Raw genomic sequence first — 21,145 nt, 5'->3', positions numbered from 1 at the left:
GCTATTTTTTATTTTTAAGGAAAATTTGAATATTAGCCATGATAAATAAGGATCTAATCAACGTATAAATTAAATTCATGTGTATCATATAAGATCCACGTTCTCATTGAAAACTTCTCTATGGCGCCCGTTTCTTCACTAAATATATTTCTAATAATATTTTCGAAATATACTTCTAATTTACTTAATATATTTCTAATTAAAATTTCCAAATATTACTCATTATAAATAAGGGCCCAATCAATGTATAAATTAAGTTCATATGTATCACATATGATACAAGTTCTCATCGAAAACTTCCTTTTGGCGCTCATGCCTTTACTAAATATATTTATAATAATTACAACATTATTATTCTGTTTACTTTAGAGATGGATAGGAAAAATCTTCAGGTTGTCAAGCGGACTTCCTTCTACGTAATGAGAAGCTGATCGCCTGTGGTAACTAATGTCTACTTCGAGAATCGCATAGTAAAAGGTGCATCATATCTGAAGATATACCATGCAATAGGGACGTAGAAATGCACCCTTCAGAAATAACCGGCACTGAGTTAGGTGTTTCATTCACCAAATGCAGTGAAGGATTAACAATTGCGGAACAATTAACTCCCCTAAAACCGTTAAAATTGGGGATATAACCGTGATTGAATCGTCACGTCATCACGTGGTTATTACACCTAGTGACGTCACCACGTGACGACACGATGTGACGTCACGAAATCGACCGCCAGACATGCGCGACGACCTACCTCATATAGTTGAGTCATGACCACGATAAAATCCCGGAAACAATCTTGCCACATTATGATACCTTCCATTCGAGGCTCTACCGCTCCTAGCTTCTCAGAGAAGTGAACGATGTACCGTACGATGACGTCAGAAGGCGTTTCAGGTTACATGACTTCAAGCGATATTCGAGCCTTTTTAATTAGAATAGAATGACGTTTGTTGAGTACTAGGAGAGTTTTAACTTATGTATTTGGACTCGTGAGAAAATTGTCTATTCAGTGAGACTTTCTAGCATTAGTAACTAATTTCATGCATTTTCTCCATTGCGGAACAATTTAGTCCCATAAAACTGTCAAAACAGTTATATAATCAGGAATTAATCGTCACATTATCACGTGGTGATGGCACCTCGTGACGTCACACAGTGACGACACGACGTGACGTCACGAAATCGACCGCCAGGCATGCGCGACGACCTACCTCATATAGTTGAGTCATGACCTCGATAAACTCCCGGAAACAATCTTGCCACATTTGGAAAGTTTATATTGGCTTTGCCAACTTTGAAAAGTTTCCAAACATGCCATGAAAACTTGTACGAAGGTCGGTCGTTCACTTGAAAAGCCTTAACAACTTTTGAACAAGAAGTTTTTTTTTTAAGTCGGGGGAACAAAGTTAGGGGGAGTTTATAAGGGATTAATGCATTTTTTCATCATTCTCCCTTTCTCTTCACGAAGAGGAAATTTTGTAGTTTCTGAAGAGCTATTAGTTTTTTGGGACTCTCGTAAATTATTTCTCATAAACTCAAACTGCTGCAACTCAACTCAGCCATTTTCTAAAAACTTTGTTCGTTGACCTTGACCCAAAATCGAAACTTGTTTCGATAGCTATCGAAAGTTTTGCGGACAGAGAGACACATACCACGAGACTTTCGACCCAATTAAGAACTGAACAAACTTGAACGAATAAGCTATCATCTTTTACATTCCACCTTTATAAACGATTCTGTTTTCTCCTATTGAATCGGGTAGTTTCCTTCATCAAAGAAAACGAAAGGCATTGACTGCGAAGTATGTTGTACCTCATACCTATATTTGTATCCCAAAGGCTCCATGTAATTCGTTCCATTGTATTAGGCTCAACTATGTGGAAGTTAATACTAGAAAGTGAAAACTTGTTTGACTGAGAATGAGAAAATGAGACTTCGTTATTTCCACTGATTTATTTCATCCGTATGACATGTTTCGAACCATAAAGGTTATCTGTGGCACTTGATAATGACCGCTACGGTTGGTACTTGTAAATGACCTCTGTGGTTCGAAAGATGTCGTCCGGACGAAATAAATCAGTGGAAATCAATGAAGTCTCCTTTTCATTTTCGCTCCATGTAATCTAAAATCCTTGGCCGACATTAAAAGAGAAGTGAAAGAATTGTTATAAAGTTCAACAGGCATTGACAGTGATTCGTTACTCACCATTAGTTATTCATAATATACAAATTATTTGGCTTTAGAAATCCCAGTTTAGACAAATGACAATAGTCAATTTTATCCTCATTTGAAAAAGGCCAGATTGGCGCCCATGCGATGTCACTCCACGTGACGTCACAGGGACCTAGTTTCTATACGAGTAGATATGAGTTTTACATCGTCTGAGATTACCAATGCATGCATAAGGCACAGAGCTCAGGGAAACATGTCTTAATAATCACCTACTAAAATTGCCTAAGGTCGGAAAGTTTCTTCCGTTTGATAGGGAATTAATATTCCTTATTTAAGCCAAGCGCTACCTGCTAGCAGCCTGCATCGAAGCGGCGCACATACCCTCGCCCCAAGGTTACCTCACACGGCGACCTCTTATTTTTTCAAATTTGTGTTCTGGTTATTATGGTCAATATTTTGCTGTAGCGTTTTATTAGTTTTTTATTTGTGTAGTTAAGAATACGTGACTTTTTTGTGTTTGTATAAAATCCGGATTGGAAAATAGCTCAATTTGCCCTTTTTTTAACTATATTTCATGCATTCGCTAAGATCGATTATATCATGGAATGGAATATCATTGTAATCCTTTATATTGTAGGTATTTAATGTAATGTGCTAGCAAAATGTAATTTATTTATTTAATTTAATATTATTTTTGTTCTCACGGAGTATTTACTGAACAATGAATATTTTTCTATCAATCTATCTATCTATAGCGCCGCTTGCGACGGTTCGGGAAAGCAGTACACCACTCTGCAGCCTGCAAGCGCCGATTCCAGCGCCGCCAACGCCATACGGGAAGTGAGCGAAGTAATGGGAGTGGTACCAGTCCCAGCCGTGATGCAGAGAACAGGCGCTGGAGGTAGCATTTCCCCTGGAATAGGCAGAAGTGGTAAGTAATGATGTTTTACCTTATTCAATATTCGTTATGAGGATTATCTATTTAATTTGAAGCGCCATCAATTTCATTCATTATAAATTTTAAACAAGTTCTTACAATGGAAACAATTTTTTACAAAGTACTAGAATAAGAGGACCCCTACCTCAGATGTACTCGGCGAAAATTTTGCGGATGAATAATGTTTTATAGCGGAGTTATGAGTCTTTAAATATTAATCTTCATCGGCTTGTTACTAAGTAAATACATAATATGGATTTTCAGTAAGCTTAATGGATTAATGGATCTAATGAATATTATTGGACAATAAATAATATTTAAAATCTTTCGTAGTATAATTTTTAACTAATCGCATAATTATTTACCTCCTTGCTTCTACTCCACGCATCGCGCTAGAAAAGAAGCAATCACTGTTTTTCAGGAAGTAAGGCGCCGTAAAAAAGTCGACCAAACTGTCGTACTGTACCCTCTTAAATCAATTCGTCTCCAGAAAAACGACTACAAAATTCGTTGATGATTTTTACTTTGATATCTTGCAATCAAGGCTGAGGATGATCAGCAAGTCGCTGATCGAAACGTCGGGAGATATGGACGACCTAAACCGGTGGAAAACCCGAGAAACTTTTCTGCCACTGATCGGCCGGGAAAACCTAAGATCACACGATCTTAGTATTGTTGACCTGTGATGATGATGATGTTTAAATTAATTTATAACTTCATTAAATATTACTCTCTTCTTCATTGATCAATATGACTCAGTAAAAACACCGCTATATTTTTTTACAAATCGTTTCACAACAATTTACAATTTAAAATACGCAGAGTTCACCTCGTTCCTGCTAACTTTCATCAAGACACTCGTTATAGCAGATATCCTACGTGTTTCCATTAAAAAATTAATAAGGAATGTCGAATGCAAAAATTTTGCGTTCCAAAACATCAAAATGGATGGACTTAATTATAGTTCATTGATTTCCTGAATGAAACACGCAAGATCCAGGTACCTACTAGTAACTCCTATTTTTACCAGGTTGCTAATAAACCCACTAATGAATTGACCGGATAGATTTGAATACAGACTTTACAAATTCTTTTGTACTATTCCCTTTGATACAATCATGAGCTCCGTTTTTCTATCTCAGCAATAAAGACCATTTAAAATAAAACCCAAAAAAAATCAAGGAAATAACAATTTAGGAACTGCAAATTATTCTCTAAAAACAGGTGGACTTCCTTAACAGATTGACCTAGATTAACAGATCGATATCTCGGAAGTTTTTTTCAAACGCATTTATTGAGACTTCGATCTAATCTCAAATGCCACGGATTCCCCTATTGTCATTAAATTTAAAGGAAAGAAGTCTTATTTTAACAAAAAATATTATAACAAATTCTTTTGTACTCTTCCCTTTGCTCCAATCTAGGGCTCTGTTTTCCTTTTTCAGCAATGAAGAACATTTCAAGGACACAAAAAACTCAAGTAAAAACAATTAAGAACTGCAATAATTCTCTAAAAACAGGTGGATTACTTTATTAACTGTATATATATATATATATTTTTTTTTTATATCACGAGATGTGGGTCAAATGTAAATATTATTTATTTTTTCAAACTTTGCCTACGTTTCGGACATTATATTTGTCCATCCTCAGGGCTATAAAAATGATAATGTATGATACAAAATTAGTTAAATACAGGCAATTTTACAGGTGTTATACATTAAAATACATGGAAATACATATTCGAAATTTACCTTTAAGTCTGATGTTTTTATTTATGATTCCATAATAATAGATTGGTACAGGAAACCGCATAAAGCAGATAGATATCTAAATTTTCATTCCCACCACCCTCTAAAGCACAAAATAAATACGGCCATGGCACTCAAATTTAGAGCACTCAGTTTAAGTGATAAGATCTTCCATAAAAAAAATTTGAAAATAATTGGTAATATTTTAGAAGAAAACCACTTTCCAAAAAAATTAATCAATAACATACTCTATTCAAATAAAAAATCATCTTCACAGACTCACAATACAAAAACTACAACAAATATATCAAACACAAATACAGACCAATATCGAGGAATGATTTATATAAATGGATTATCAGAACAAATTACCAAAGTATTCAAAAAAACAAATTTTAAAATAGCACATAAAAACTATAAAACCCAACATAAACTCATATATTCTAAACTTAAGTCAAATACCCCTATGCAGCTTAGAAGCAATATCATTTATTCAATTCCATGTAAAGACTGTGATAAAAATTATATAGTCCAAACACGTCAATATTTAAAAAATAGGATCTCACAGCATAAAGCATCAATTAAGACCAAAATTCAAATTTGTGCATTAGCAGATCATGCAATTACAAACAGTCACTCATTTCGTTTCGAAGAGGCCAAAATTTTAGATACAGAACCAGTTTTATCAAAAAGATTATTCAAAGAAATGTACCAAATATCCAGAAATAAAAAAAGCTGCAATAAAATAACAGACATTACTTACCTTAGCAAAATTTATCATAATTTAATAAATGACATAACCAACAAAGAAAGAAATCCAAGCAACCAAATTGTAAATAAATAAAAACAACATCAGACTTAAAGGTAAATTTTGAATATGTATTTCCATGTATTTTAATGTATAACAACTGTAAAATTGCCTGTATTTAACTAATTTTTTATCATACATTATCATTTTTATAGCCCTGAGGATGGACAAATATAATGTCCAAAACGAAGGCAAAGTTTGAAAAAATAAATAATATTTACATTAGACCAACATCTCGTGATATAAAAAAAATATATATATACATAATAAGGGGTCGTGAAGTATATAAGTTTGAATTTATTAACTGTCATCGAATTGTAAAATACTTACAGTTATTGCATAGTTAATGCAGTCTTCAATTTAAATAAGCAATATTTTCATTTCGGTGAGCTATTCTCATTAAGTGGAACAGATCGATATCTCGGAAGTTTTTTTTTCAAACGCATTTACTGCGACTTCGATCTAATCTCGAATTCCTTGGATTCCCCTACTGTCATCAAATTCAAAGGAAAGAAGTCTTAATGTAACAAAAAATGTTAAGTGAAAAAAAGAAAAAAACGTTAAAAATCCACCTTTTTTTCGTTCCGTATTTCATTTACGACAGAAAAAAAGAGCATCTCTTATCCTCTCCAACCGCCCTCACCGCACCGAATCCTTGCGGTTTGATTTGGAACTAATGAAACAAATGACTCCGTTCAGCGTGAGATCCATGCATCTACCAGTAACTCCTGTACCAACCAGGGTATTGAAAAACCCCACTAATGAATTGTGTTTATAGATTTGAACGCAGATTTTTACTAATCCTCCCCTACTTTTCCTTTTGATCCAATCTTAGATTCCGTTTTTCTATTCCTGCGATATAGAACATTTAAAATACCTCAAAAAAATCAAAAAATAATATTTAAAAACTGCGATCTTTCTCTAAAACCGGGTGGATTACCTTATTAACCGTTACTGAATTGTAAAATACTAACAGTTATTGCATAGTTAATGCACTGTCTTCAATTTTAATACATGATATTTTAAATTCGGTAAGCTATTCTCATTAAGTGGAACAGATCGATATCTCGAAGTTTTTATCAAACGTATTTACTGCGACTTCGATCTAATCTCGAATTCCACGGATTCCCCTGCTGTCATCAAATTCAAAGGAAAGAAGTCTTAATGTAACAAAAAATGTTAACTGAAAATAAAAAGAAAAAAAAACGAGTAAAATCCACCTTTTTTTCGTTCCGTATTTCTTTTCCGACAGAAAAAAGAGCATCTCTTATCCTCTCCAACCCCCCACCGCAGCGAATCCTTGCGGTCTGATTTGGAACTAATGAAACAAATGACTCCGTTCGACATAATGAAAGCCTTTTATTCGACGCGTCTCCCCCCCCCCCCCCCCCCATCCCACCCCGCAATCCGTTCCTCTTTTGTTTCCTGCCGCCGCGCAGTTTCGGGGAGACGTTGTGAGAGGGCAGCACGGGTTAGGGTTCGATTAACGTTTGAGTTGGCTCGAGTCTCCCTTCCCTTCTTTGTTCTTCACTCGCAATCAGACACATCAAACATTTTCGACCGTTTTTTGTTCTTTTTACCGTATCCCATCCCAATCATCATCAATGGTAGCGACATCTTGCGGTAGGGAGCCGGAATCAAAGAAATTGCGTCGGAGTCGGTCGGTCCGTGTTCTCCTGCGTTGGGGACGGACTAATTAGGGTAAGCAAACCTCGGAATGCCTAATGTAAATCTCAATTGCGTAAATCCATTAAGACGGGAGATTCCAACGCTGGGTTTAACCACGTAATGCCTCATTCACATTACGATTGTTCCACCAATCGTTGGAACTATCGTGCATTGAGACGACGATTGTTATAACCTGTGCTGCCCTCTAGTGCTGACATCTAGAGTGAACAGGAAATTGACGGTTTGCAAAGCTGTTGAGGTATGCCGGGTCAAGATATTACCGTGTTCAACGTGTATTTACCGAATAATTTTTCTTCCGCCCATATTCTTCCTTCCTAGGACAAATCCATGAAAAAAAAAGAGCTTCACGAGATTTTCGTCTTTCTCTTGTCGCTTCCTCTTCCGGTCTCCCAGCGCCTAACCATCGTAAAGTGGCAATTTTCCGAACTACGTGAGCTATTGTCATGACATGCATTCACACGACTAGTTCGGCCAACTGTCGTTACGACGATCGCTTACGCGTACCAATACCAACGCGTAAAAGCAGCGAATAAACAACAAAATAACTATAGAAATAACGATTGCTGCACCTGTAGATGTCGCCTCTGCGACGAAACCGGTCGTATTAATAAATTGTGTGAAAACGTACCGTAAATTTTTATTGTGTACAATGGATTTTCACAAAGTAAAACCTGAAACAAAAGAGTTTATCAAGTATCCTAAACCTAATTTCACGTTTTCGTGTCCTGGCTACATGCTTTAATGTTAGCTACCAACTGTTGCTAAATGACTGTGTAATGAATAGCATTATAGTTGCTATAAATTTGCTAATAAATAGCATGTTAAGATGGGAATCCTTACAGGAGCGTAGATCGAAGTATAGGCTTAACTCACTTAGGAAGTAGGGTAGTTTCCTTCATCAAAGAAAACGGAAGGCATTAATTGCGATTCGTTTCCCAACATTAGTGTATTCATAATGTACAAATTATTTTGTTTTAGAAATATCGGTTTAGACGAATGGCAAGGGTCAATTTTATCCTCATTTGAAAAAGGCCAGATTGGCGCCCATGCGATGCCACTCCACGTGACGTCACAGGGACCTAGTTTTTATACGAGTAGATGGGAGTTTTACATCATCTGAGATTACCAATGCATGCATGAGGCACAGAACTCAGAGAAACATGTCTTAATAATCACCTATTAAAACTGGCTAAGGTCGGAAAGTTTTCCTCGTTTGATAAGGTATTAATAATCCTTATTTAAGCCAAGCGCTACCAGCTAGCATGGCTTCCATAGCAAGCGCTGCAGCTAAACGACAGAGTACTCTGCTACCTGCTAGCATCCTGCGTCGTATCAGCGCTCAAAGCCTCGCCCCAAAATCACCTCACACGGCGACAGCGGGAACCAGACGGAAGTCACGCGGGGTTTTCCCAGCATTCGTACTTAGCCGTCGCGTTTTCGTGCGCTTCAAAATTTTCACTTTTCATTTAATCGCAAAAAATAGATGTCGTAATTTAAAAATCTAAAAGCGTGAAATACGTACTCCGGGAGTAATAATCTGTCGATTTAGGCAATAAAAAAATAATAGGAAACCACCCTATTGGACCCCCTCTATGAAGTCCCGTTGGTTTCGACGCCGGCTGAAGGTGCGCCCTCGCCATCTTGCGATCCATCGGTCGCCCGCACGACCGCCTTAAAATGACATTATCGTCATCGCCTTCATTAGGGTCGGCGTTCGTTAGCGAAGTGGTGTCCTTCCTCCTTCCATTTCGCTCGTAAATTTCCTTTGAAGTTTTCCCCCCTTCCCCCACTACGACTTCAAATACTCCTCCTTCCAGTCTTAATTTCGTTCGAACGCTGACGACGTGGAAAGGAGGAAAAAAAACGGAGAGAAACAGGTGGACTTCTCCTCACATATTCTTCCGTCGTCGTCATGGAAACCAAACTTAATGTCTATCACTAGGTTCGATGATACGGTAAATAATTAGATTTTTTCTTCTCTTGACCTCTTTCGTCGTCGTCATGGAAACTAAATTTTGATACCTATCTCTAGGTTTAATAACGTAATAAATAATTAGATTTTTTTCTTGTCTTGACCTCTTCCGTCGTCGTCATGGTACCAAATTTTCATGCCTATCTCTAGGTTCGATGATACAGTAAATAATTAGATTTTTTCTCTCGTCTTGACCACTTCCGTCTTTGTCATGGAAACCAAACTTTGATGCCTATCTCTAGGTTCGATGATACTGTAAATAATTAGATTTTTCTCTCGTCTTGACCTCTTTCATCGTCGTCATGGAACCAAATTTTGATGCCTATCTCTAGGTTCAATGACGTAGTAAATATTTAAAGTTTTTATCTTGTATTGATCTCTTTCGTCGTCGTCATGGAAGCAAATTTTCGATACCTATCTCTTGGTTCGATGACAGTAAATATTAAGATTTTTATGTCTTGTTTGACCTCTTTCGTCATCGTCATGGAAACCAAATTTTGATGCCTATCTCTAGGCTCGATGACATAGTAAATAATTAGATTATATTAGATAAGGAGACGGAGTGATGACGGAGTTGTGGATGTGAGGAAAGTGTATTCGTGGTTGCGACAGTTAAATGAAGGCAGAACAAGTGAGTGACTACAAATTAGAACGATCTAGTGAATTTTCCATTTTACTCGGAGAACGTCATTGCGCAGTTTAGTACTGCATTCATTTCTCAATGCTACGCGCAATAACTATAGCGCAGACGAATGCGTTGCCGCTTTACTCGGCGATCGAATACAAGCATTCGTTCACGAAATTTCGTCGCCTGGTAGGCGCGCGCGTTGCGAGCTAATTATTAAAACAAAAGAGCAAACGAAATTCAGTGCGTAACGTTATTGTCATCATAAGAATTCTCGACGCCGCACTGTTGGGCCAAACCCCACTTTAGTCGGACAAAAGTCAAAAACTTTTACTAACAACCCTAAAATATTCATATATATTTCTTAGAGACCGCTTTACTGAAATCCAATATTAAGTTTTCAATATTTTCGATTTTTTGATTTTTTTCGATTTTATTACATTTAGAATTTTAAAAGTAACTTGATTAGTTGTAAAAATAGATTATATATAAAAAATTTGAAATAATACAAATGAAAAAGTTCAATTCAATAATCCTTGTGGTCAGAAAAAAATCTGATATAAAGTTTGCAAAATTATTTTAGCAATATCTTTGAAAAAAACTTCGTGCTTAACAGAAAAATAAAGATTTACTCTTAAGTTTGCATGTACCACTTTCCAATACACAAAGAAAGAAAATACTGCATTGAAGAGGTAGTTTAAACTTTCAAAAATAAAATACAACGGAATTGGTTTATTGCGCGTAGAGAGTTAAAAAGTACTAAATTGGCATTCCGGAATCGAATAAGCACACCTCAGTTGAACGGAAATAACCTTTTCGAGCACTTCATTGACGACGGGGTGAGAGCCTAGGGAATGTTCTCTCTACATTTATAAAATCTCAGCCCTGTGTAGAAAACTTCACCGCTTGTATCTATGAGTAGACAAAATATATAATGCATGCAAATTTCATTTATTACAAAATAATAATATCTTAATGGACATTGTTTATATTATAGTTTACCCGTTGCTATGCGGCCATAGCGGACGGATGGATTCCCTTCCGGCTTGTCATGCATAGCTAATCTTTTATCATGAAACTACTTTTAAACTCGATGGCAGTTGATTTCTTTTATATTATTTAGCTCATTCTTCAATTAATTATATAATATCTAAAAATCACGTTACGATTCCACCCGATTATATAACTTTTCTCTAATTAAATAAAAGTTTTCATCGTGAAAAATCAACGACGTTCCATTCATGATAATTAATTTATCCACGGCTATTTTCTCCAAATACCGAGGTATAACCAGGGATGACAAGTGAAACGAAACGATTATACGATGCCTAGGTTTAGTTTCGTTCCCACACTAAAATGAATTCTCCGAGGACTTAAGTTTCGACCCGAGACGAAACTTTACTCTCGGGAATGAAACTAAATTAGACAAAACTCTGCTGCTCATAGCAAAGTTTCGATCCCAGAAGTGGAGTGGAGGGGGATAGAGAGGGAATAAAGACGGATTTGGTGCTTTCCCGGCGAATGCTGTTGATGAAATATTCACGGAAAATCAGGCGGTTAAGGATGGGCATTGCTGCCAACGTTTCGATGGCCTTCTCTGCCATCGTCTTCAGGGCGAATGATGGACCTGGTTATTGCCGGGCTTATAAACACCGTTGGGGAGGTCAGGTCGTCTGTGATTGGTCAGTTTTTTAGGTTTCTTTCCTCCTCTCAGTTTACTCATTCTTTTTATCATGGGATTCAACGATTTTCTGAGGTTGAAACCCGCGACCCCATTCATTTTATCATTTGCGATTCTTGTTTTAATGGCCTCTTTTTTTAAGGCGGTCCCAATATCCCTTTGCCTTGCAGAGGATATTTGTCTCATTGAAGTTGATGGTACGATTGTTTTTGATGCAGTGGTCGGCTACGTCAGGTATCCAAGCCTAATGCACCGTTTGTGTTCTGATATTCTGGTTTCGATTGTTTCCGGTTTCCCCAATGTATACCCGAATTCACAGGGTATTTGGTGGACGCTGATTTTGACACCCGGCTGATTTCCCGTGAAGATTTCATCAACAGCATTCGCCGGGAAAGCACCAAATCCGTCCTCGGTGAATTCATTTTAGTGTGGGAACGAAACTAAACATAAATTGGCGAATGAAGAAGATGGGAAGACCAGAACGTTCACAGCAATGTCCATCCTCACCCGGCTGTTTTCCCGTGAAAATTTTATCAAAAGAGAGAATAGGTTGTCCAATTACGTGAGACATACGTGTAGAGAGGCTAAAATATTGAGCTTGGAACGAAACGAAAATACGAGGCCTAGGTACAGTTTCGTTCCCGCACTAAAATAAATTTGCCGAGGAGTTTAGTTTCGATGTGGGACGAAACTTTACTCCCGGGAACGAAACTAAATTAAACAAAAAAAACTGCTGCTCATAGCAAAGTTTTGATCCCAGAAGTTGAGAGTTTAGTTTCGACCAGGTTTAGTCCAAGGAGTTTAGTTTCGACCCGGACGAAACGTTTTTCCCGGGAAAGAAACTAAATTAAACAAAAAAACTGCTGCTCATAGCAAAGTTTCGATCCCAGAAGTTGAGTGGAGGGGGATAAGAGGGAATAGTTTCGACCCATTACGTTTGATATAAGCGAAGAGAGTCTAAAACATCGAGCTTAAAAATCGAATGGCTAATTTGCGTTCACCGTTCTCCTATTAGTGGTAACAATATGAGTGCCCCATGCGTCTAATGGCGGTAGGACGAACCTCCACTTCATTCAACCATACTTCGTACTCGGTGTGTGGGTCGAAACTAAACTTTTTGAAGGTGAAGCACGTGGTCCCTCCGGTGCGAAACATTATCTGCGTTTCGTTCCGTCCCAGAGTTCTAGTTTAGTTTCGACCCGCAATAGTTTTGTCTCAGATTTCATTTCGACCTTTAGTTTACCTCCCCGGGTTTAAATCCATTTCGTTTCGTTTCTATAGTCCGCTTCCAAAAACGAAACTGTTGAAATTTTACTGGTTTTGACTTTAGTTTAGTTTTTTTCGTCCTTGATGCAACACCATTTTTACATTTTTCGGGTGATTAGAAAGTTAGAAAAAATATCGCAGGCTTCAGAACTGATATGCACCTAATATTTGCGTACTCCGTCCACTGCGCATGCGCGGGTCGGAACCAGTTAGCAACGGACCAATTTGGGGAGGGGGGGAAGAGTAAGGAAGCAATTTAAGTCGCATCTCTCTGCCTCCCCAACGTGTTCCCGGGACAGAACATAATTCCAAGGCATTATGGGAAGATTTCCTCCTTTTCCCCTTCTCGTTCCACGATAATAATAATGTCCACGTCTTCCTGCTAACCGGATTCTTGCATCCTATTACGTACACCACACTCACGTATCCAAGCTCCAATATTCGAAAAAATAAATAAATATAAAAGACAATCGCCGTAACAATAATGAGTACGAGAAGGATGAAAATGATTTTTTTTCTCGTCCGAAAAAGTGGAAAAGAATAAAAAATGTGCGCTCAAATGTATATTTACTCTCCACCTGTTTTTTAAAAAACAAATGAGAAAAGTTTCTCATTCAGCCGACATAATGCTATTGGAGTGTTTTTTTATCATATCATCTTCTTTTTTTAATGAAAAAGGAAAACCTATATTCCTTTCTCTTTCGCATCGCCATCCCTCTCACTTGTGTACGTTTGTCTCCATGGTAACCGGTTTCGTTCCATTGTTGTCCACGATTCGGAGTTTGGCGGTTATGAAGACTACCTTCTCTCTTCGGACATAACCTGAAGTCAAAATTTTCCAATTTCTTACGCGGCTAAACAATTAAGTTTTCTGCTGCAAAAGTTAATTTATCTTCTAACATTTACATATGAAGATTGCCGAGGAAGTAATGCACCAACATTTTTTTCTCAGCCGACAACAATTTTGCGTATTTGAAACTTCTCGTATGCAATATCTAAAGTTTCACGGAGGCGTGTGCAAAGTTTCTGACTTTTTCGACTGATAGCTTAGGTTCGGGACCTTTTTATAATGGTGTCTGTAAGTGATGTACGTCACAAGCAGCGAGACGTCATTGAATTTCTCTGTGCGAAGAAAAAGCACTGTGAAGAAAATATTCACATACGTAAGTGCAAAGCCTAAGGAGCATCTGCTGTCAACAGTAGTACCGATAGTCGCTAGTCTCAGCAAACGAGGGCAGTAGAAGGTGGTGCGGCGGTACTACAAGGGAAAATACGTTGAAAAATACGGTGCACCCCCGATTATCCGGCCTAATTGATAGGGAGAGACGGCACGAATAATCGGAAAACACGGATAACCCAAAATTTCAGTTAAATGCCTTGCAATTCTCATTATTTACCTAAAACATACAATATATTATTATTTATGCAGTTGTCCTCTTCTTTTAGAGTGTTTCGCGGACACATTGAGAGATTTCTTCGCCAGTTTGCGATCTTTTTAGCGGATCACGGTCGCGCACTGCTAGGCTCGGAAAACAGAGGCACGGTGCACCCGTGAATGCAGCTATCGCGCGATCGCTTCCATTTTACGAAGACGATTTTAACGGAAATGATAACCCCGGTTTATTCTAGCATTCATGCATTCATTCCGATGATTTTGCGTCCGATTTTATTTTTTTATCAAGATCGCGGTAAAAATTGAGCGAGATTAAAAAATAATGCACGGATAATCCGCAACCCGGATAAACCGCAGTCGGATAATCGGGAGTATGCTGTAGTTTTGTGCAGCGAAAATGAATAACAGTTTGTATTTGAATTCTATAAATAACAACACGTTTCTGAAAAAAATGTTAATTATTACACTTATTTTTCATTATACGTTACTTATTTGACTCCTGTCATAGCTTCAGGAAAATAGTTTTAAGGGGCTGTCTCAAATATCGATCCCCGCGTGGTAGCTACTTCCCTGCTCTATGTTGCATGGGAAAAGTATTGATCGCCGTATCCTGTCCCTTTTTCTCCCCCTTGCCGGGGTCTAGGGTTAGCAATCAAGGGGGGGGGAGTTTCTAAGGGTTTTGTGAATTGATGTGGGCTTCGTTTTTCAGCTTCTACGATCCATTTACACTATCTTTCCTTTTATTAAATGCCTTTCCTTAAATTAAATTAATAAAATCATCAAAAAGAACGAAATGAAAAACAACACCGCAGAAGCCGCGAACTCATCCATAAACGACCTCAGCGACCAGAAGAAAGCTTTCCTGCCATACATTAAGGGGACGACTGACGTAATAGGAAATATCCTACGAAAATTCCATATAAGGACAGTCTTCTCGCCTCACACACAGATAAAGCATCTCCTAAACACCGTCAAGGATAGAACTCCACTGCAAGTGGAAGGGGTTTACCAAATTCCTTGCCAGACCTGCGGGAAGAACTACATCGGCGAAATAGGCAGGTCGGTCAAAACACGCCTAGAAGAGCACGTGAGAGCGATTCGACTGGGGCAATCAACAAAGTCCGCGGTAGCCGAACACGCAGCGCTTGGCCACATCATCGACCTCAAGGAAGTCAAAATCCTCGCCAAAGTTAAAGGTTTTAAACAGTTACCTTATATTTTTTATTCGGCAATTCATTTCCTCTCCTAAAGACTTATTCAAAAATGTAGCACGGTGGACCATTAACATAAACACGGTGTTAGGAAAAATGACTGACTCTCTAGCGCTTAGTGCTGGTACGCGGGCATTGGAACTACTCCAGTTGCCTGACGTTGACGGTAAACAAATGAAAACATAGTAAAATGCACCAGTCATTCAGACAACCATCGTCCGTTGAATTGCCGAATATAAATTTTGGGGTGCCATTTTAAAGAGACATACCGCTATTCATATCTTTGTATATAACAAAGCTACAAGGAAGGCAATCATGCTGATTAATGTCCCCCTGACGGCTAATGAACATTTGCTTGACACATTTTTTAATTTGCATCTGGACAAACAGTTATTTCGGGTGGTCAAGATAGAAGGGACAACCTGTAGATTTCTTACCTGCTAATAGTTTTGCTTGCTTAGCTTAGACTGTAATTGTTTTGACTGTAATTGTTAACTGTTGTTTTGAAATATGGATAGTGAAAATCAATATGAATCTTGAAAACCCATTTCATATTTCAGTTTATTCAAAAATAGAAAGCTAATTGCCCAACGTCACCTGAGGGTGACACCCCTCCTGTCCCAAAACCAAAGTAAAAATTTATAAAAAAACAACTTTAAATACCAAATAGATATGTTTTTACATGAAAACGACCAAATTAATGTAAATGTATTATAACCACTGTGCATGGGACATGAGAGGTTAAAATATCTCCTCAGTTCTATAAGTTTTCAACGGTCGGCGTATATCCATCTTTGTGTTCAGTCATAGTTGTGTGAAGCCAACATATTTGATTATTAAGGCCGTTTTACACGGGGCACGGGATTGCGCAGGTTATAGCTGCATTAATTTCTAAAATTGGGTGGAATTGCGCGAATGCATGAACGAAATTAGAACAGGGGCTTATTTTGCCGTCTCGCATCCATGCATTCTCGCATGCGTTCTAGCAATTCACCGCTTTACCCGACGCAATTTTGATTGCGCCTTCGCACGTACGTCAGATTGCGCAATTCCGTGTACCGTGTAAAGGCTGGGACACAATCAACGCTAACGTGAGACGACGGTATACGGGATCCGGGAGAACGTGAGGCGGGGAACGCCACGGTGCGGTCACAATTGACGTTCCCGTGGCCGGAAAGAAAATTGACTAACGCCCGCGCAGTGGTTTTGTACTTTTGGTATTCAGTCTTTTCGTTTGTGTGCAGGAAGAGTTTTGAAGAATGTTCGAAATTGACGAGGATAGTATGCACGTAAATTAAATATGGCAATGGCTTACCTTAACTGACTTCTCTTCGACTCACGTTGCACAACAACAACTGCTATATTCAGCAATGGGCGACAACAATGCTGTATCGCTGTAAACAGATGGCTCCCATTTTCGGGCTCTTCTGATTGGCTTTCTGTGTATGGGACGCGGGAAGAGATGAAAGTTGCCTATCTCTCGCGTTTACGTACTCTCCGTAAACATTGGTTGTGTCCCTTCCATAAGCTTTCCCTTCCGCCATATTTTTACCGATTCCCGTAAACGGCTCGTGTCTCACGTTAGCGTTCATTGTGTCCCGGCCTTAAAACGGCCTTCACGGAGAAAAGTCTACAATAGGAGCGCAAACAGGCCGTGGTAATTCGCTAAGGTTCTAAATGTATATCTGCATTAACCGTTCGAGCTTCTTAAATAATGACGAAAAAGGAGTCGGACAAAGGTATCAGATTACATTTTAACCATCGAAAGATATATTGATGCATTCGACCTATCGACCCATCGAATAAGAACCCTAATCTCCTTCGACCGATAACAAATGGGGCGAGCAAGCCTCGATACAATCATGCGATTCGTTACAAAAGGTATTGAAAAGTGCTTTCATCTCGAATGAAAATCAGGATAGATTGCTTTCCTTCCAGAATCTTTCGTGTAAGGGTAAATGAGAATGGTAGGGTTCTCATTGTACCCTGTTTTTCCCCTCCTTAGCTGATATACACACACGAACCCTTATACGGATCGCGTGCCGCTCGAAAAAGGGATTCCTAAGGAGCTAGGGATATTCCTAAGAAGGGCGGCAGAAGGGTCAGTATTGTAACATTACTCACCTTCCACTTCTTATTTCGTGTTACCCTGGGGTACAGAAATACACCTAATTAAGAAATAACATACACCAAAATCACTTTTTACAAATTATATGATTATATTATATTCATCATCACTGGTCAACAATCCTAGGATTGGTTTGACGCAGCTCTCCACTCAGCTCTCCTATCAGCTAATCTTTTCACACCTACGTATTTCTTCTCTTTCACATCTCTCTTTACTTGTTCCACATATTTTGTTCGGGGTCTTCCTTTTCCGTTCTTGCCTTCCACTTGTCCTTCGGCGATTGTCTTCATCTGGCCATCATGTCTTAAGATGTGGCCTACAAGGTTGTTCCGTCTTCTTATTAAGGTTTTCACGAGGCTTCTCTTCTCTCCTACTCTCCTACTCTTCCTCGTTACTAACTCGGTCGATCCATTTGATTTTCATCATTCTTGTGTTGTACCACATTTCAAAGGCCTCTATCCTTGCTTTCTCCGCTGAGGTCATTGTCCATGCCTCACTTCCGTATAGGAGCATACTCCAAATGTAGGTTCTTATAAATTGTTTCTTTACTTCCTTATTTAAGTTTCCCACTGTAAGCAGGTCTCCCTTTTGGTGGAGTGCTCTCTTCGCCTGGGCTATTCTGCTGATAATTTCTTTCTTGCTTATCCCGTCACTAGTTATCTTGCTTCCCAAATAACAGAATTCATCCACCTCTATCAGTTTTTGCTTCCCTATTTTAATGCTGGTCTTGACTTCTTCTCTTCTGCTGCATACTAAGATCTTGGTTTTCTTCGTGCTTATTTTCAGTTGATATCTACCCATTACCCTACCCATTTTAACCAGAATATTTTTCAAATCCGTCTCTGTTTCTGCTATAACGGCTATGCCATCGGCAAATCTTAGCATGCTAATTTTTTCTCCATGGATATTCACTCCCAATGCCGTTTCTTTGATTTCATTAATGGCTTTCTCAGTGTAAACGTCGAAAATTACGGGTGACAATGTACAGCCTTGTCGCACTCCTTTCCTAGTTCTTGCTTCTTCACAGCTGAGCCCTGATTTTATCACCGCAACTTGGTTTTTGTATAAACTGTGGATGATTCTTCTGTCATTATAAAGAACCCCAATTTCCTTTAGGATTCCAAGCATTGTCCTCCAATCCACGTTGTCAAAACATTACAAGAGTTTCTGCTAAGAAAGGTATTATAAACGTTTTCAAATAAAGGTATATTGTATGTAATTCTTATGCGTTATGAGAGAAAGTGTGTCATGAAAGTGTGTGTGTTAAGAAAAGTTATCCATGAGTAAATTACTGTAAAGTCACAATCGATTGCAATTGTCAGGAAAACAAATCACTCAATTTAATGAAATAAATGTATTTTTTATGAAAACTAGCACCAGTCATGCTTTAAATAGTGTATGATGGTAGCCCCAAAACCTTTCCACAAAGGGGTACCTATATATTATAAAATTATTGCAGGGTTTTTTCTTTTCTCGATGTAATGTATTGAATATGAGTGGGATAAAATTATATTATATATAATATTATATTCAAAATATCGTAAAGAAGACAAATCGGGCTCAATTTACAATCTGATATCATACAAATTAATTGCGTAATTTTCCTTTCTGTTCCTACGGGCACAGTCAAAAATTGTCTACAGACAACTGAATTCCTGCCACGGGAATCTTTGGTAAAAGTCGAAAGATTTATACGAACTGACTTGAGTTCTGCCCTATCTCTTCCTCCGCGATCTTTCTCTCTCGTAGGCGCCTTCTTTTTTTTTGCGTCTTCCACTTCTTTCTGCTGAACTTTTTAGAACGCGCCTATCTCTTAGCTCTCTCTAGACACGACTGCCTTAGTTTTTCCCCCGCGTCCCTCTTAACCATTGTTGCCTCCTCACAACGATCGTTAATTTATTTATTTAAAACAACAACTTGGCGGTTTGTTTACAATTTTTAGCACCACTACAGTGGATAAGGATTTATTTGGACCAGGACTGGCCTACAGGGATTTTTGAGCCTCCAGGACGAAAGCAAAACCACTCCAAGCAAAAGAGGCAGTTAATGGGACACGCGAGTTTTTGACTAAGCAAGAAATAGTTCTTGGCGGAACTAGCGCTGATGTAATTAAAGTGACACCTGTTGTCCCTTTAACTACATCAGCGCTACATGACCAACGGCTATCGCCTTCCGTGAAAATTCAAATCGGGTCAGCAATGGGTTAACGAAACGTATATAAGATGGAGACGAGAACGGTTTCCTCCAATTCTATTGATAAGGATCGTAGTAGGAGGAGTGAAACTTCGAGCAGATAATGTTGCCTGTGAAGTATTTCCCGAAAGCAACCAACAACATTGTGAAAATCTTCATACAAAATTGGTTAAGTCGTATGCATGGGGAAACAGAAGACTGTATTTTATAGTTTTCAAATCCATCGTGAAGCCAAAACAATTCCCATTGTAAATATGCTTCGTTCAAATTTTTTACTTTTGTTGCCGGAGTCAAGTCATGCGTTCTCGCTGCCAGGGTCTTTTAAAGGGTTTTGATACCCCTGTCGTGTCGCACCTTTTATACCTGACCTCGTTACACCTATAAACCCTTACTCAGGGTACCACTTCCGCCTGGCTGAGACGTCATTTCCGGCAATTTGTATTCCGGACGCCGTGGTTGTCTTCGCACCTTGGTCTCGAATCGCAGCGAAGGTCTGCACTAATCCACCCCGGAATTAAGCCAACCGCCGGTAGGATTTACTGGCGAGGACCAAAAGGGATGCTTTTCAGGGTTTAAAAGACTTTGGTGCGGGGAATTATATAGGGTTCAAGGGTAACGCAGACCAGGGTATGTAAATTAAGCCGGGAAGTCTCCAGTTAGGGTAGGCGGCAGTCAGAAGAAAAATATATGTAAACCTTCGAGGTCTTGACTTTGGCATAACTTTCGTCGCGTTATAACGTTAGGGTGCGGTCACGTAAAACGCTGGTCAGATGCGGTTGAAAATCAGCAGCTTGTTTCCGGCGTTCGCCAGCGGGGTAAATTACATCTACATCTACATAATACCCCGCAAGCCGCCTAAAAGGCTTGTGGCAGGGGGTGTTAGGACACCAGCCGTTTACAGCTAAAAAAAAAAATTAAGTGCTCAAACGAAGTTGGGACTAGCGTTTATTAAAGTCCTTTATGGTTCGTGGGAAAAACGAAAAATTATTGCGGGAATTTAATGTGTTAAACGTCGCATTTTCGCGCGCTGGAAATTTTTCACTTTTCATTTCATCGCAAAAAAATAGATATCGCAATTTAAAAATCTAAGAGCGTGAAATTCGTAATTCTGGAGTGATAATCTTTCGATTCAGGCAATAAAAAAATAATAGGAAACCACCCTATTGTGGCTAACAGTCTAGTGACAAGTGATGTGTGTAGGTATTAAGAGAAGACGTATCACTTTTTCTATTTCTTTCGTCTTTTTACAAGAATTTGGAAAACAAAAAGGTAGTATTTTCATAGTTTTAGCTACATATTATATTATTGAAGTCTAATTTGT

General features: G+C 38.5%; 1 protein-coding gene and 1 pseudogene across 1 annotated transcript in view; one reads left to right on the top strand and one right to left on the bottom strand.

Moving 5' to 3' along the window:
- The window catches only part of LOC124172994 (dentin matrix acidic phosphoprotein 1-like), an 89,386-nt gene that overhangs the window by 53,099 nt on the left and 15,142 nt on the right, over positions 1–21,145 (top strand). Inside the window, exon 4 of the mRNA XM_046552527.1 lies at positions 2,926–3,101. Within this exon, the coding sequence (XP_046408483.1) occupies positions 2,926–3,101 (176 nt within the window). The remainder of the gene's footprint in view (positions 1–2,925; positions 3,102–21,145) is intronic.
- LOC124173002 lies at positions 19,240–19,348 on the bottom strand (annotated as a pseudogene).

Source organism: Ischnura elegans (genome assembly GCF_921293095.1).
Source record: "Ischnura elegans chromosome 13 unlocalized genomic scaffold, ioIscEleg1.1 SUPER_13_unloc_3, whole genome shotgun sequence".
Taxonomy (NCBI): domain Eukaryota; kingdom Metazoa; phylum Arthropoda; class Insecta; order Odonata; family Coenagrionidae; genus Ischnura; species Ischnura elegans.
Note: the sequence above shows the minus strand (reverse complement) of the source record. Positions and strands in the feature narration are given on the sequence as shown.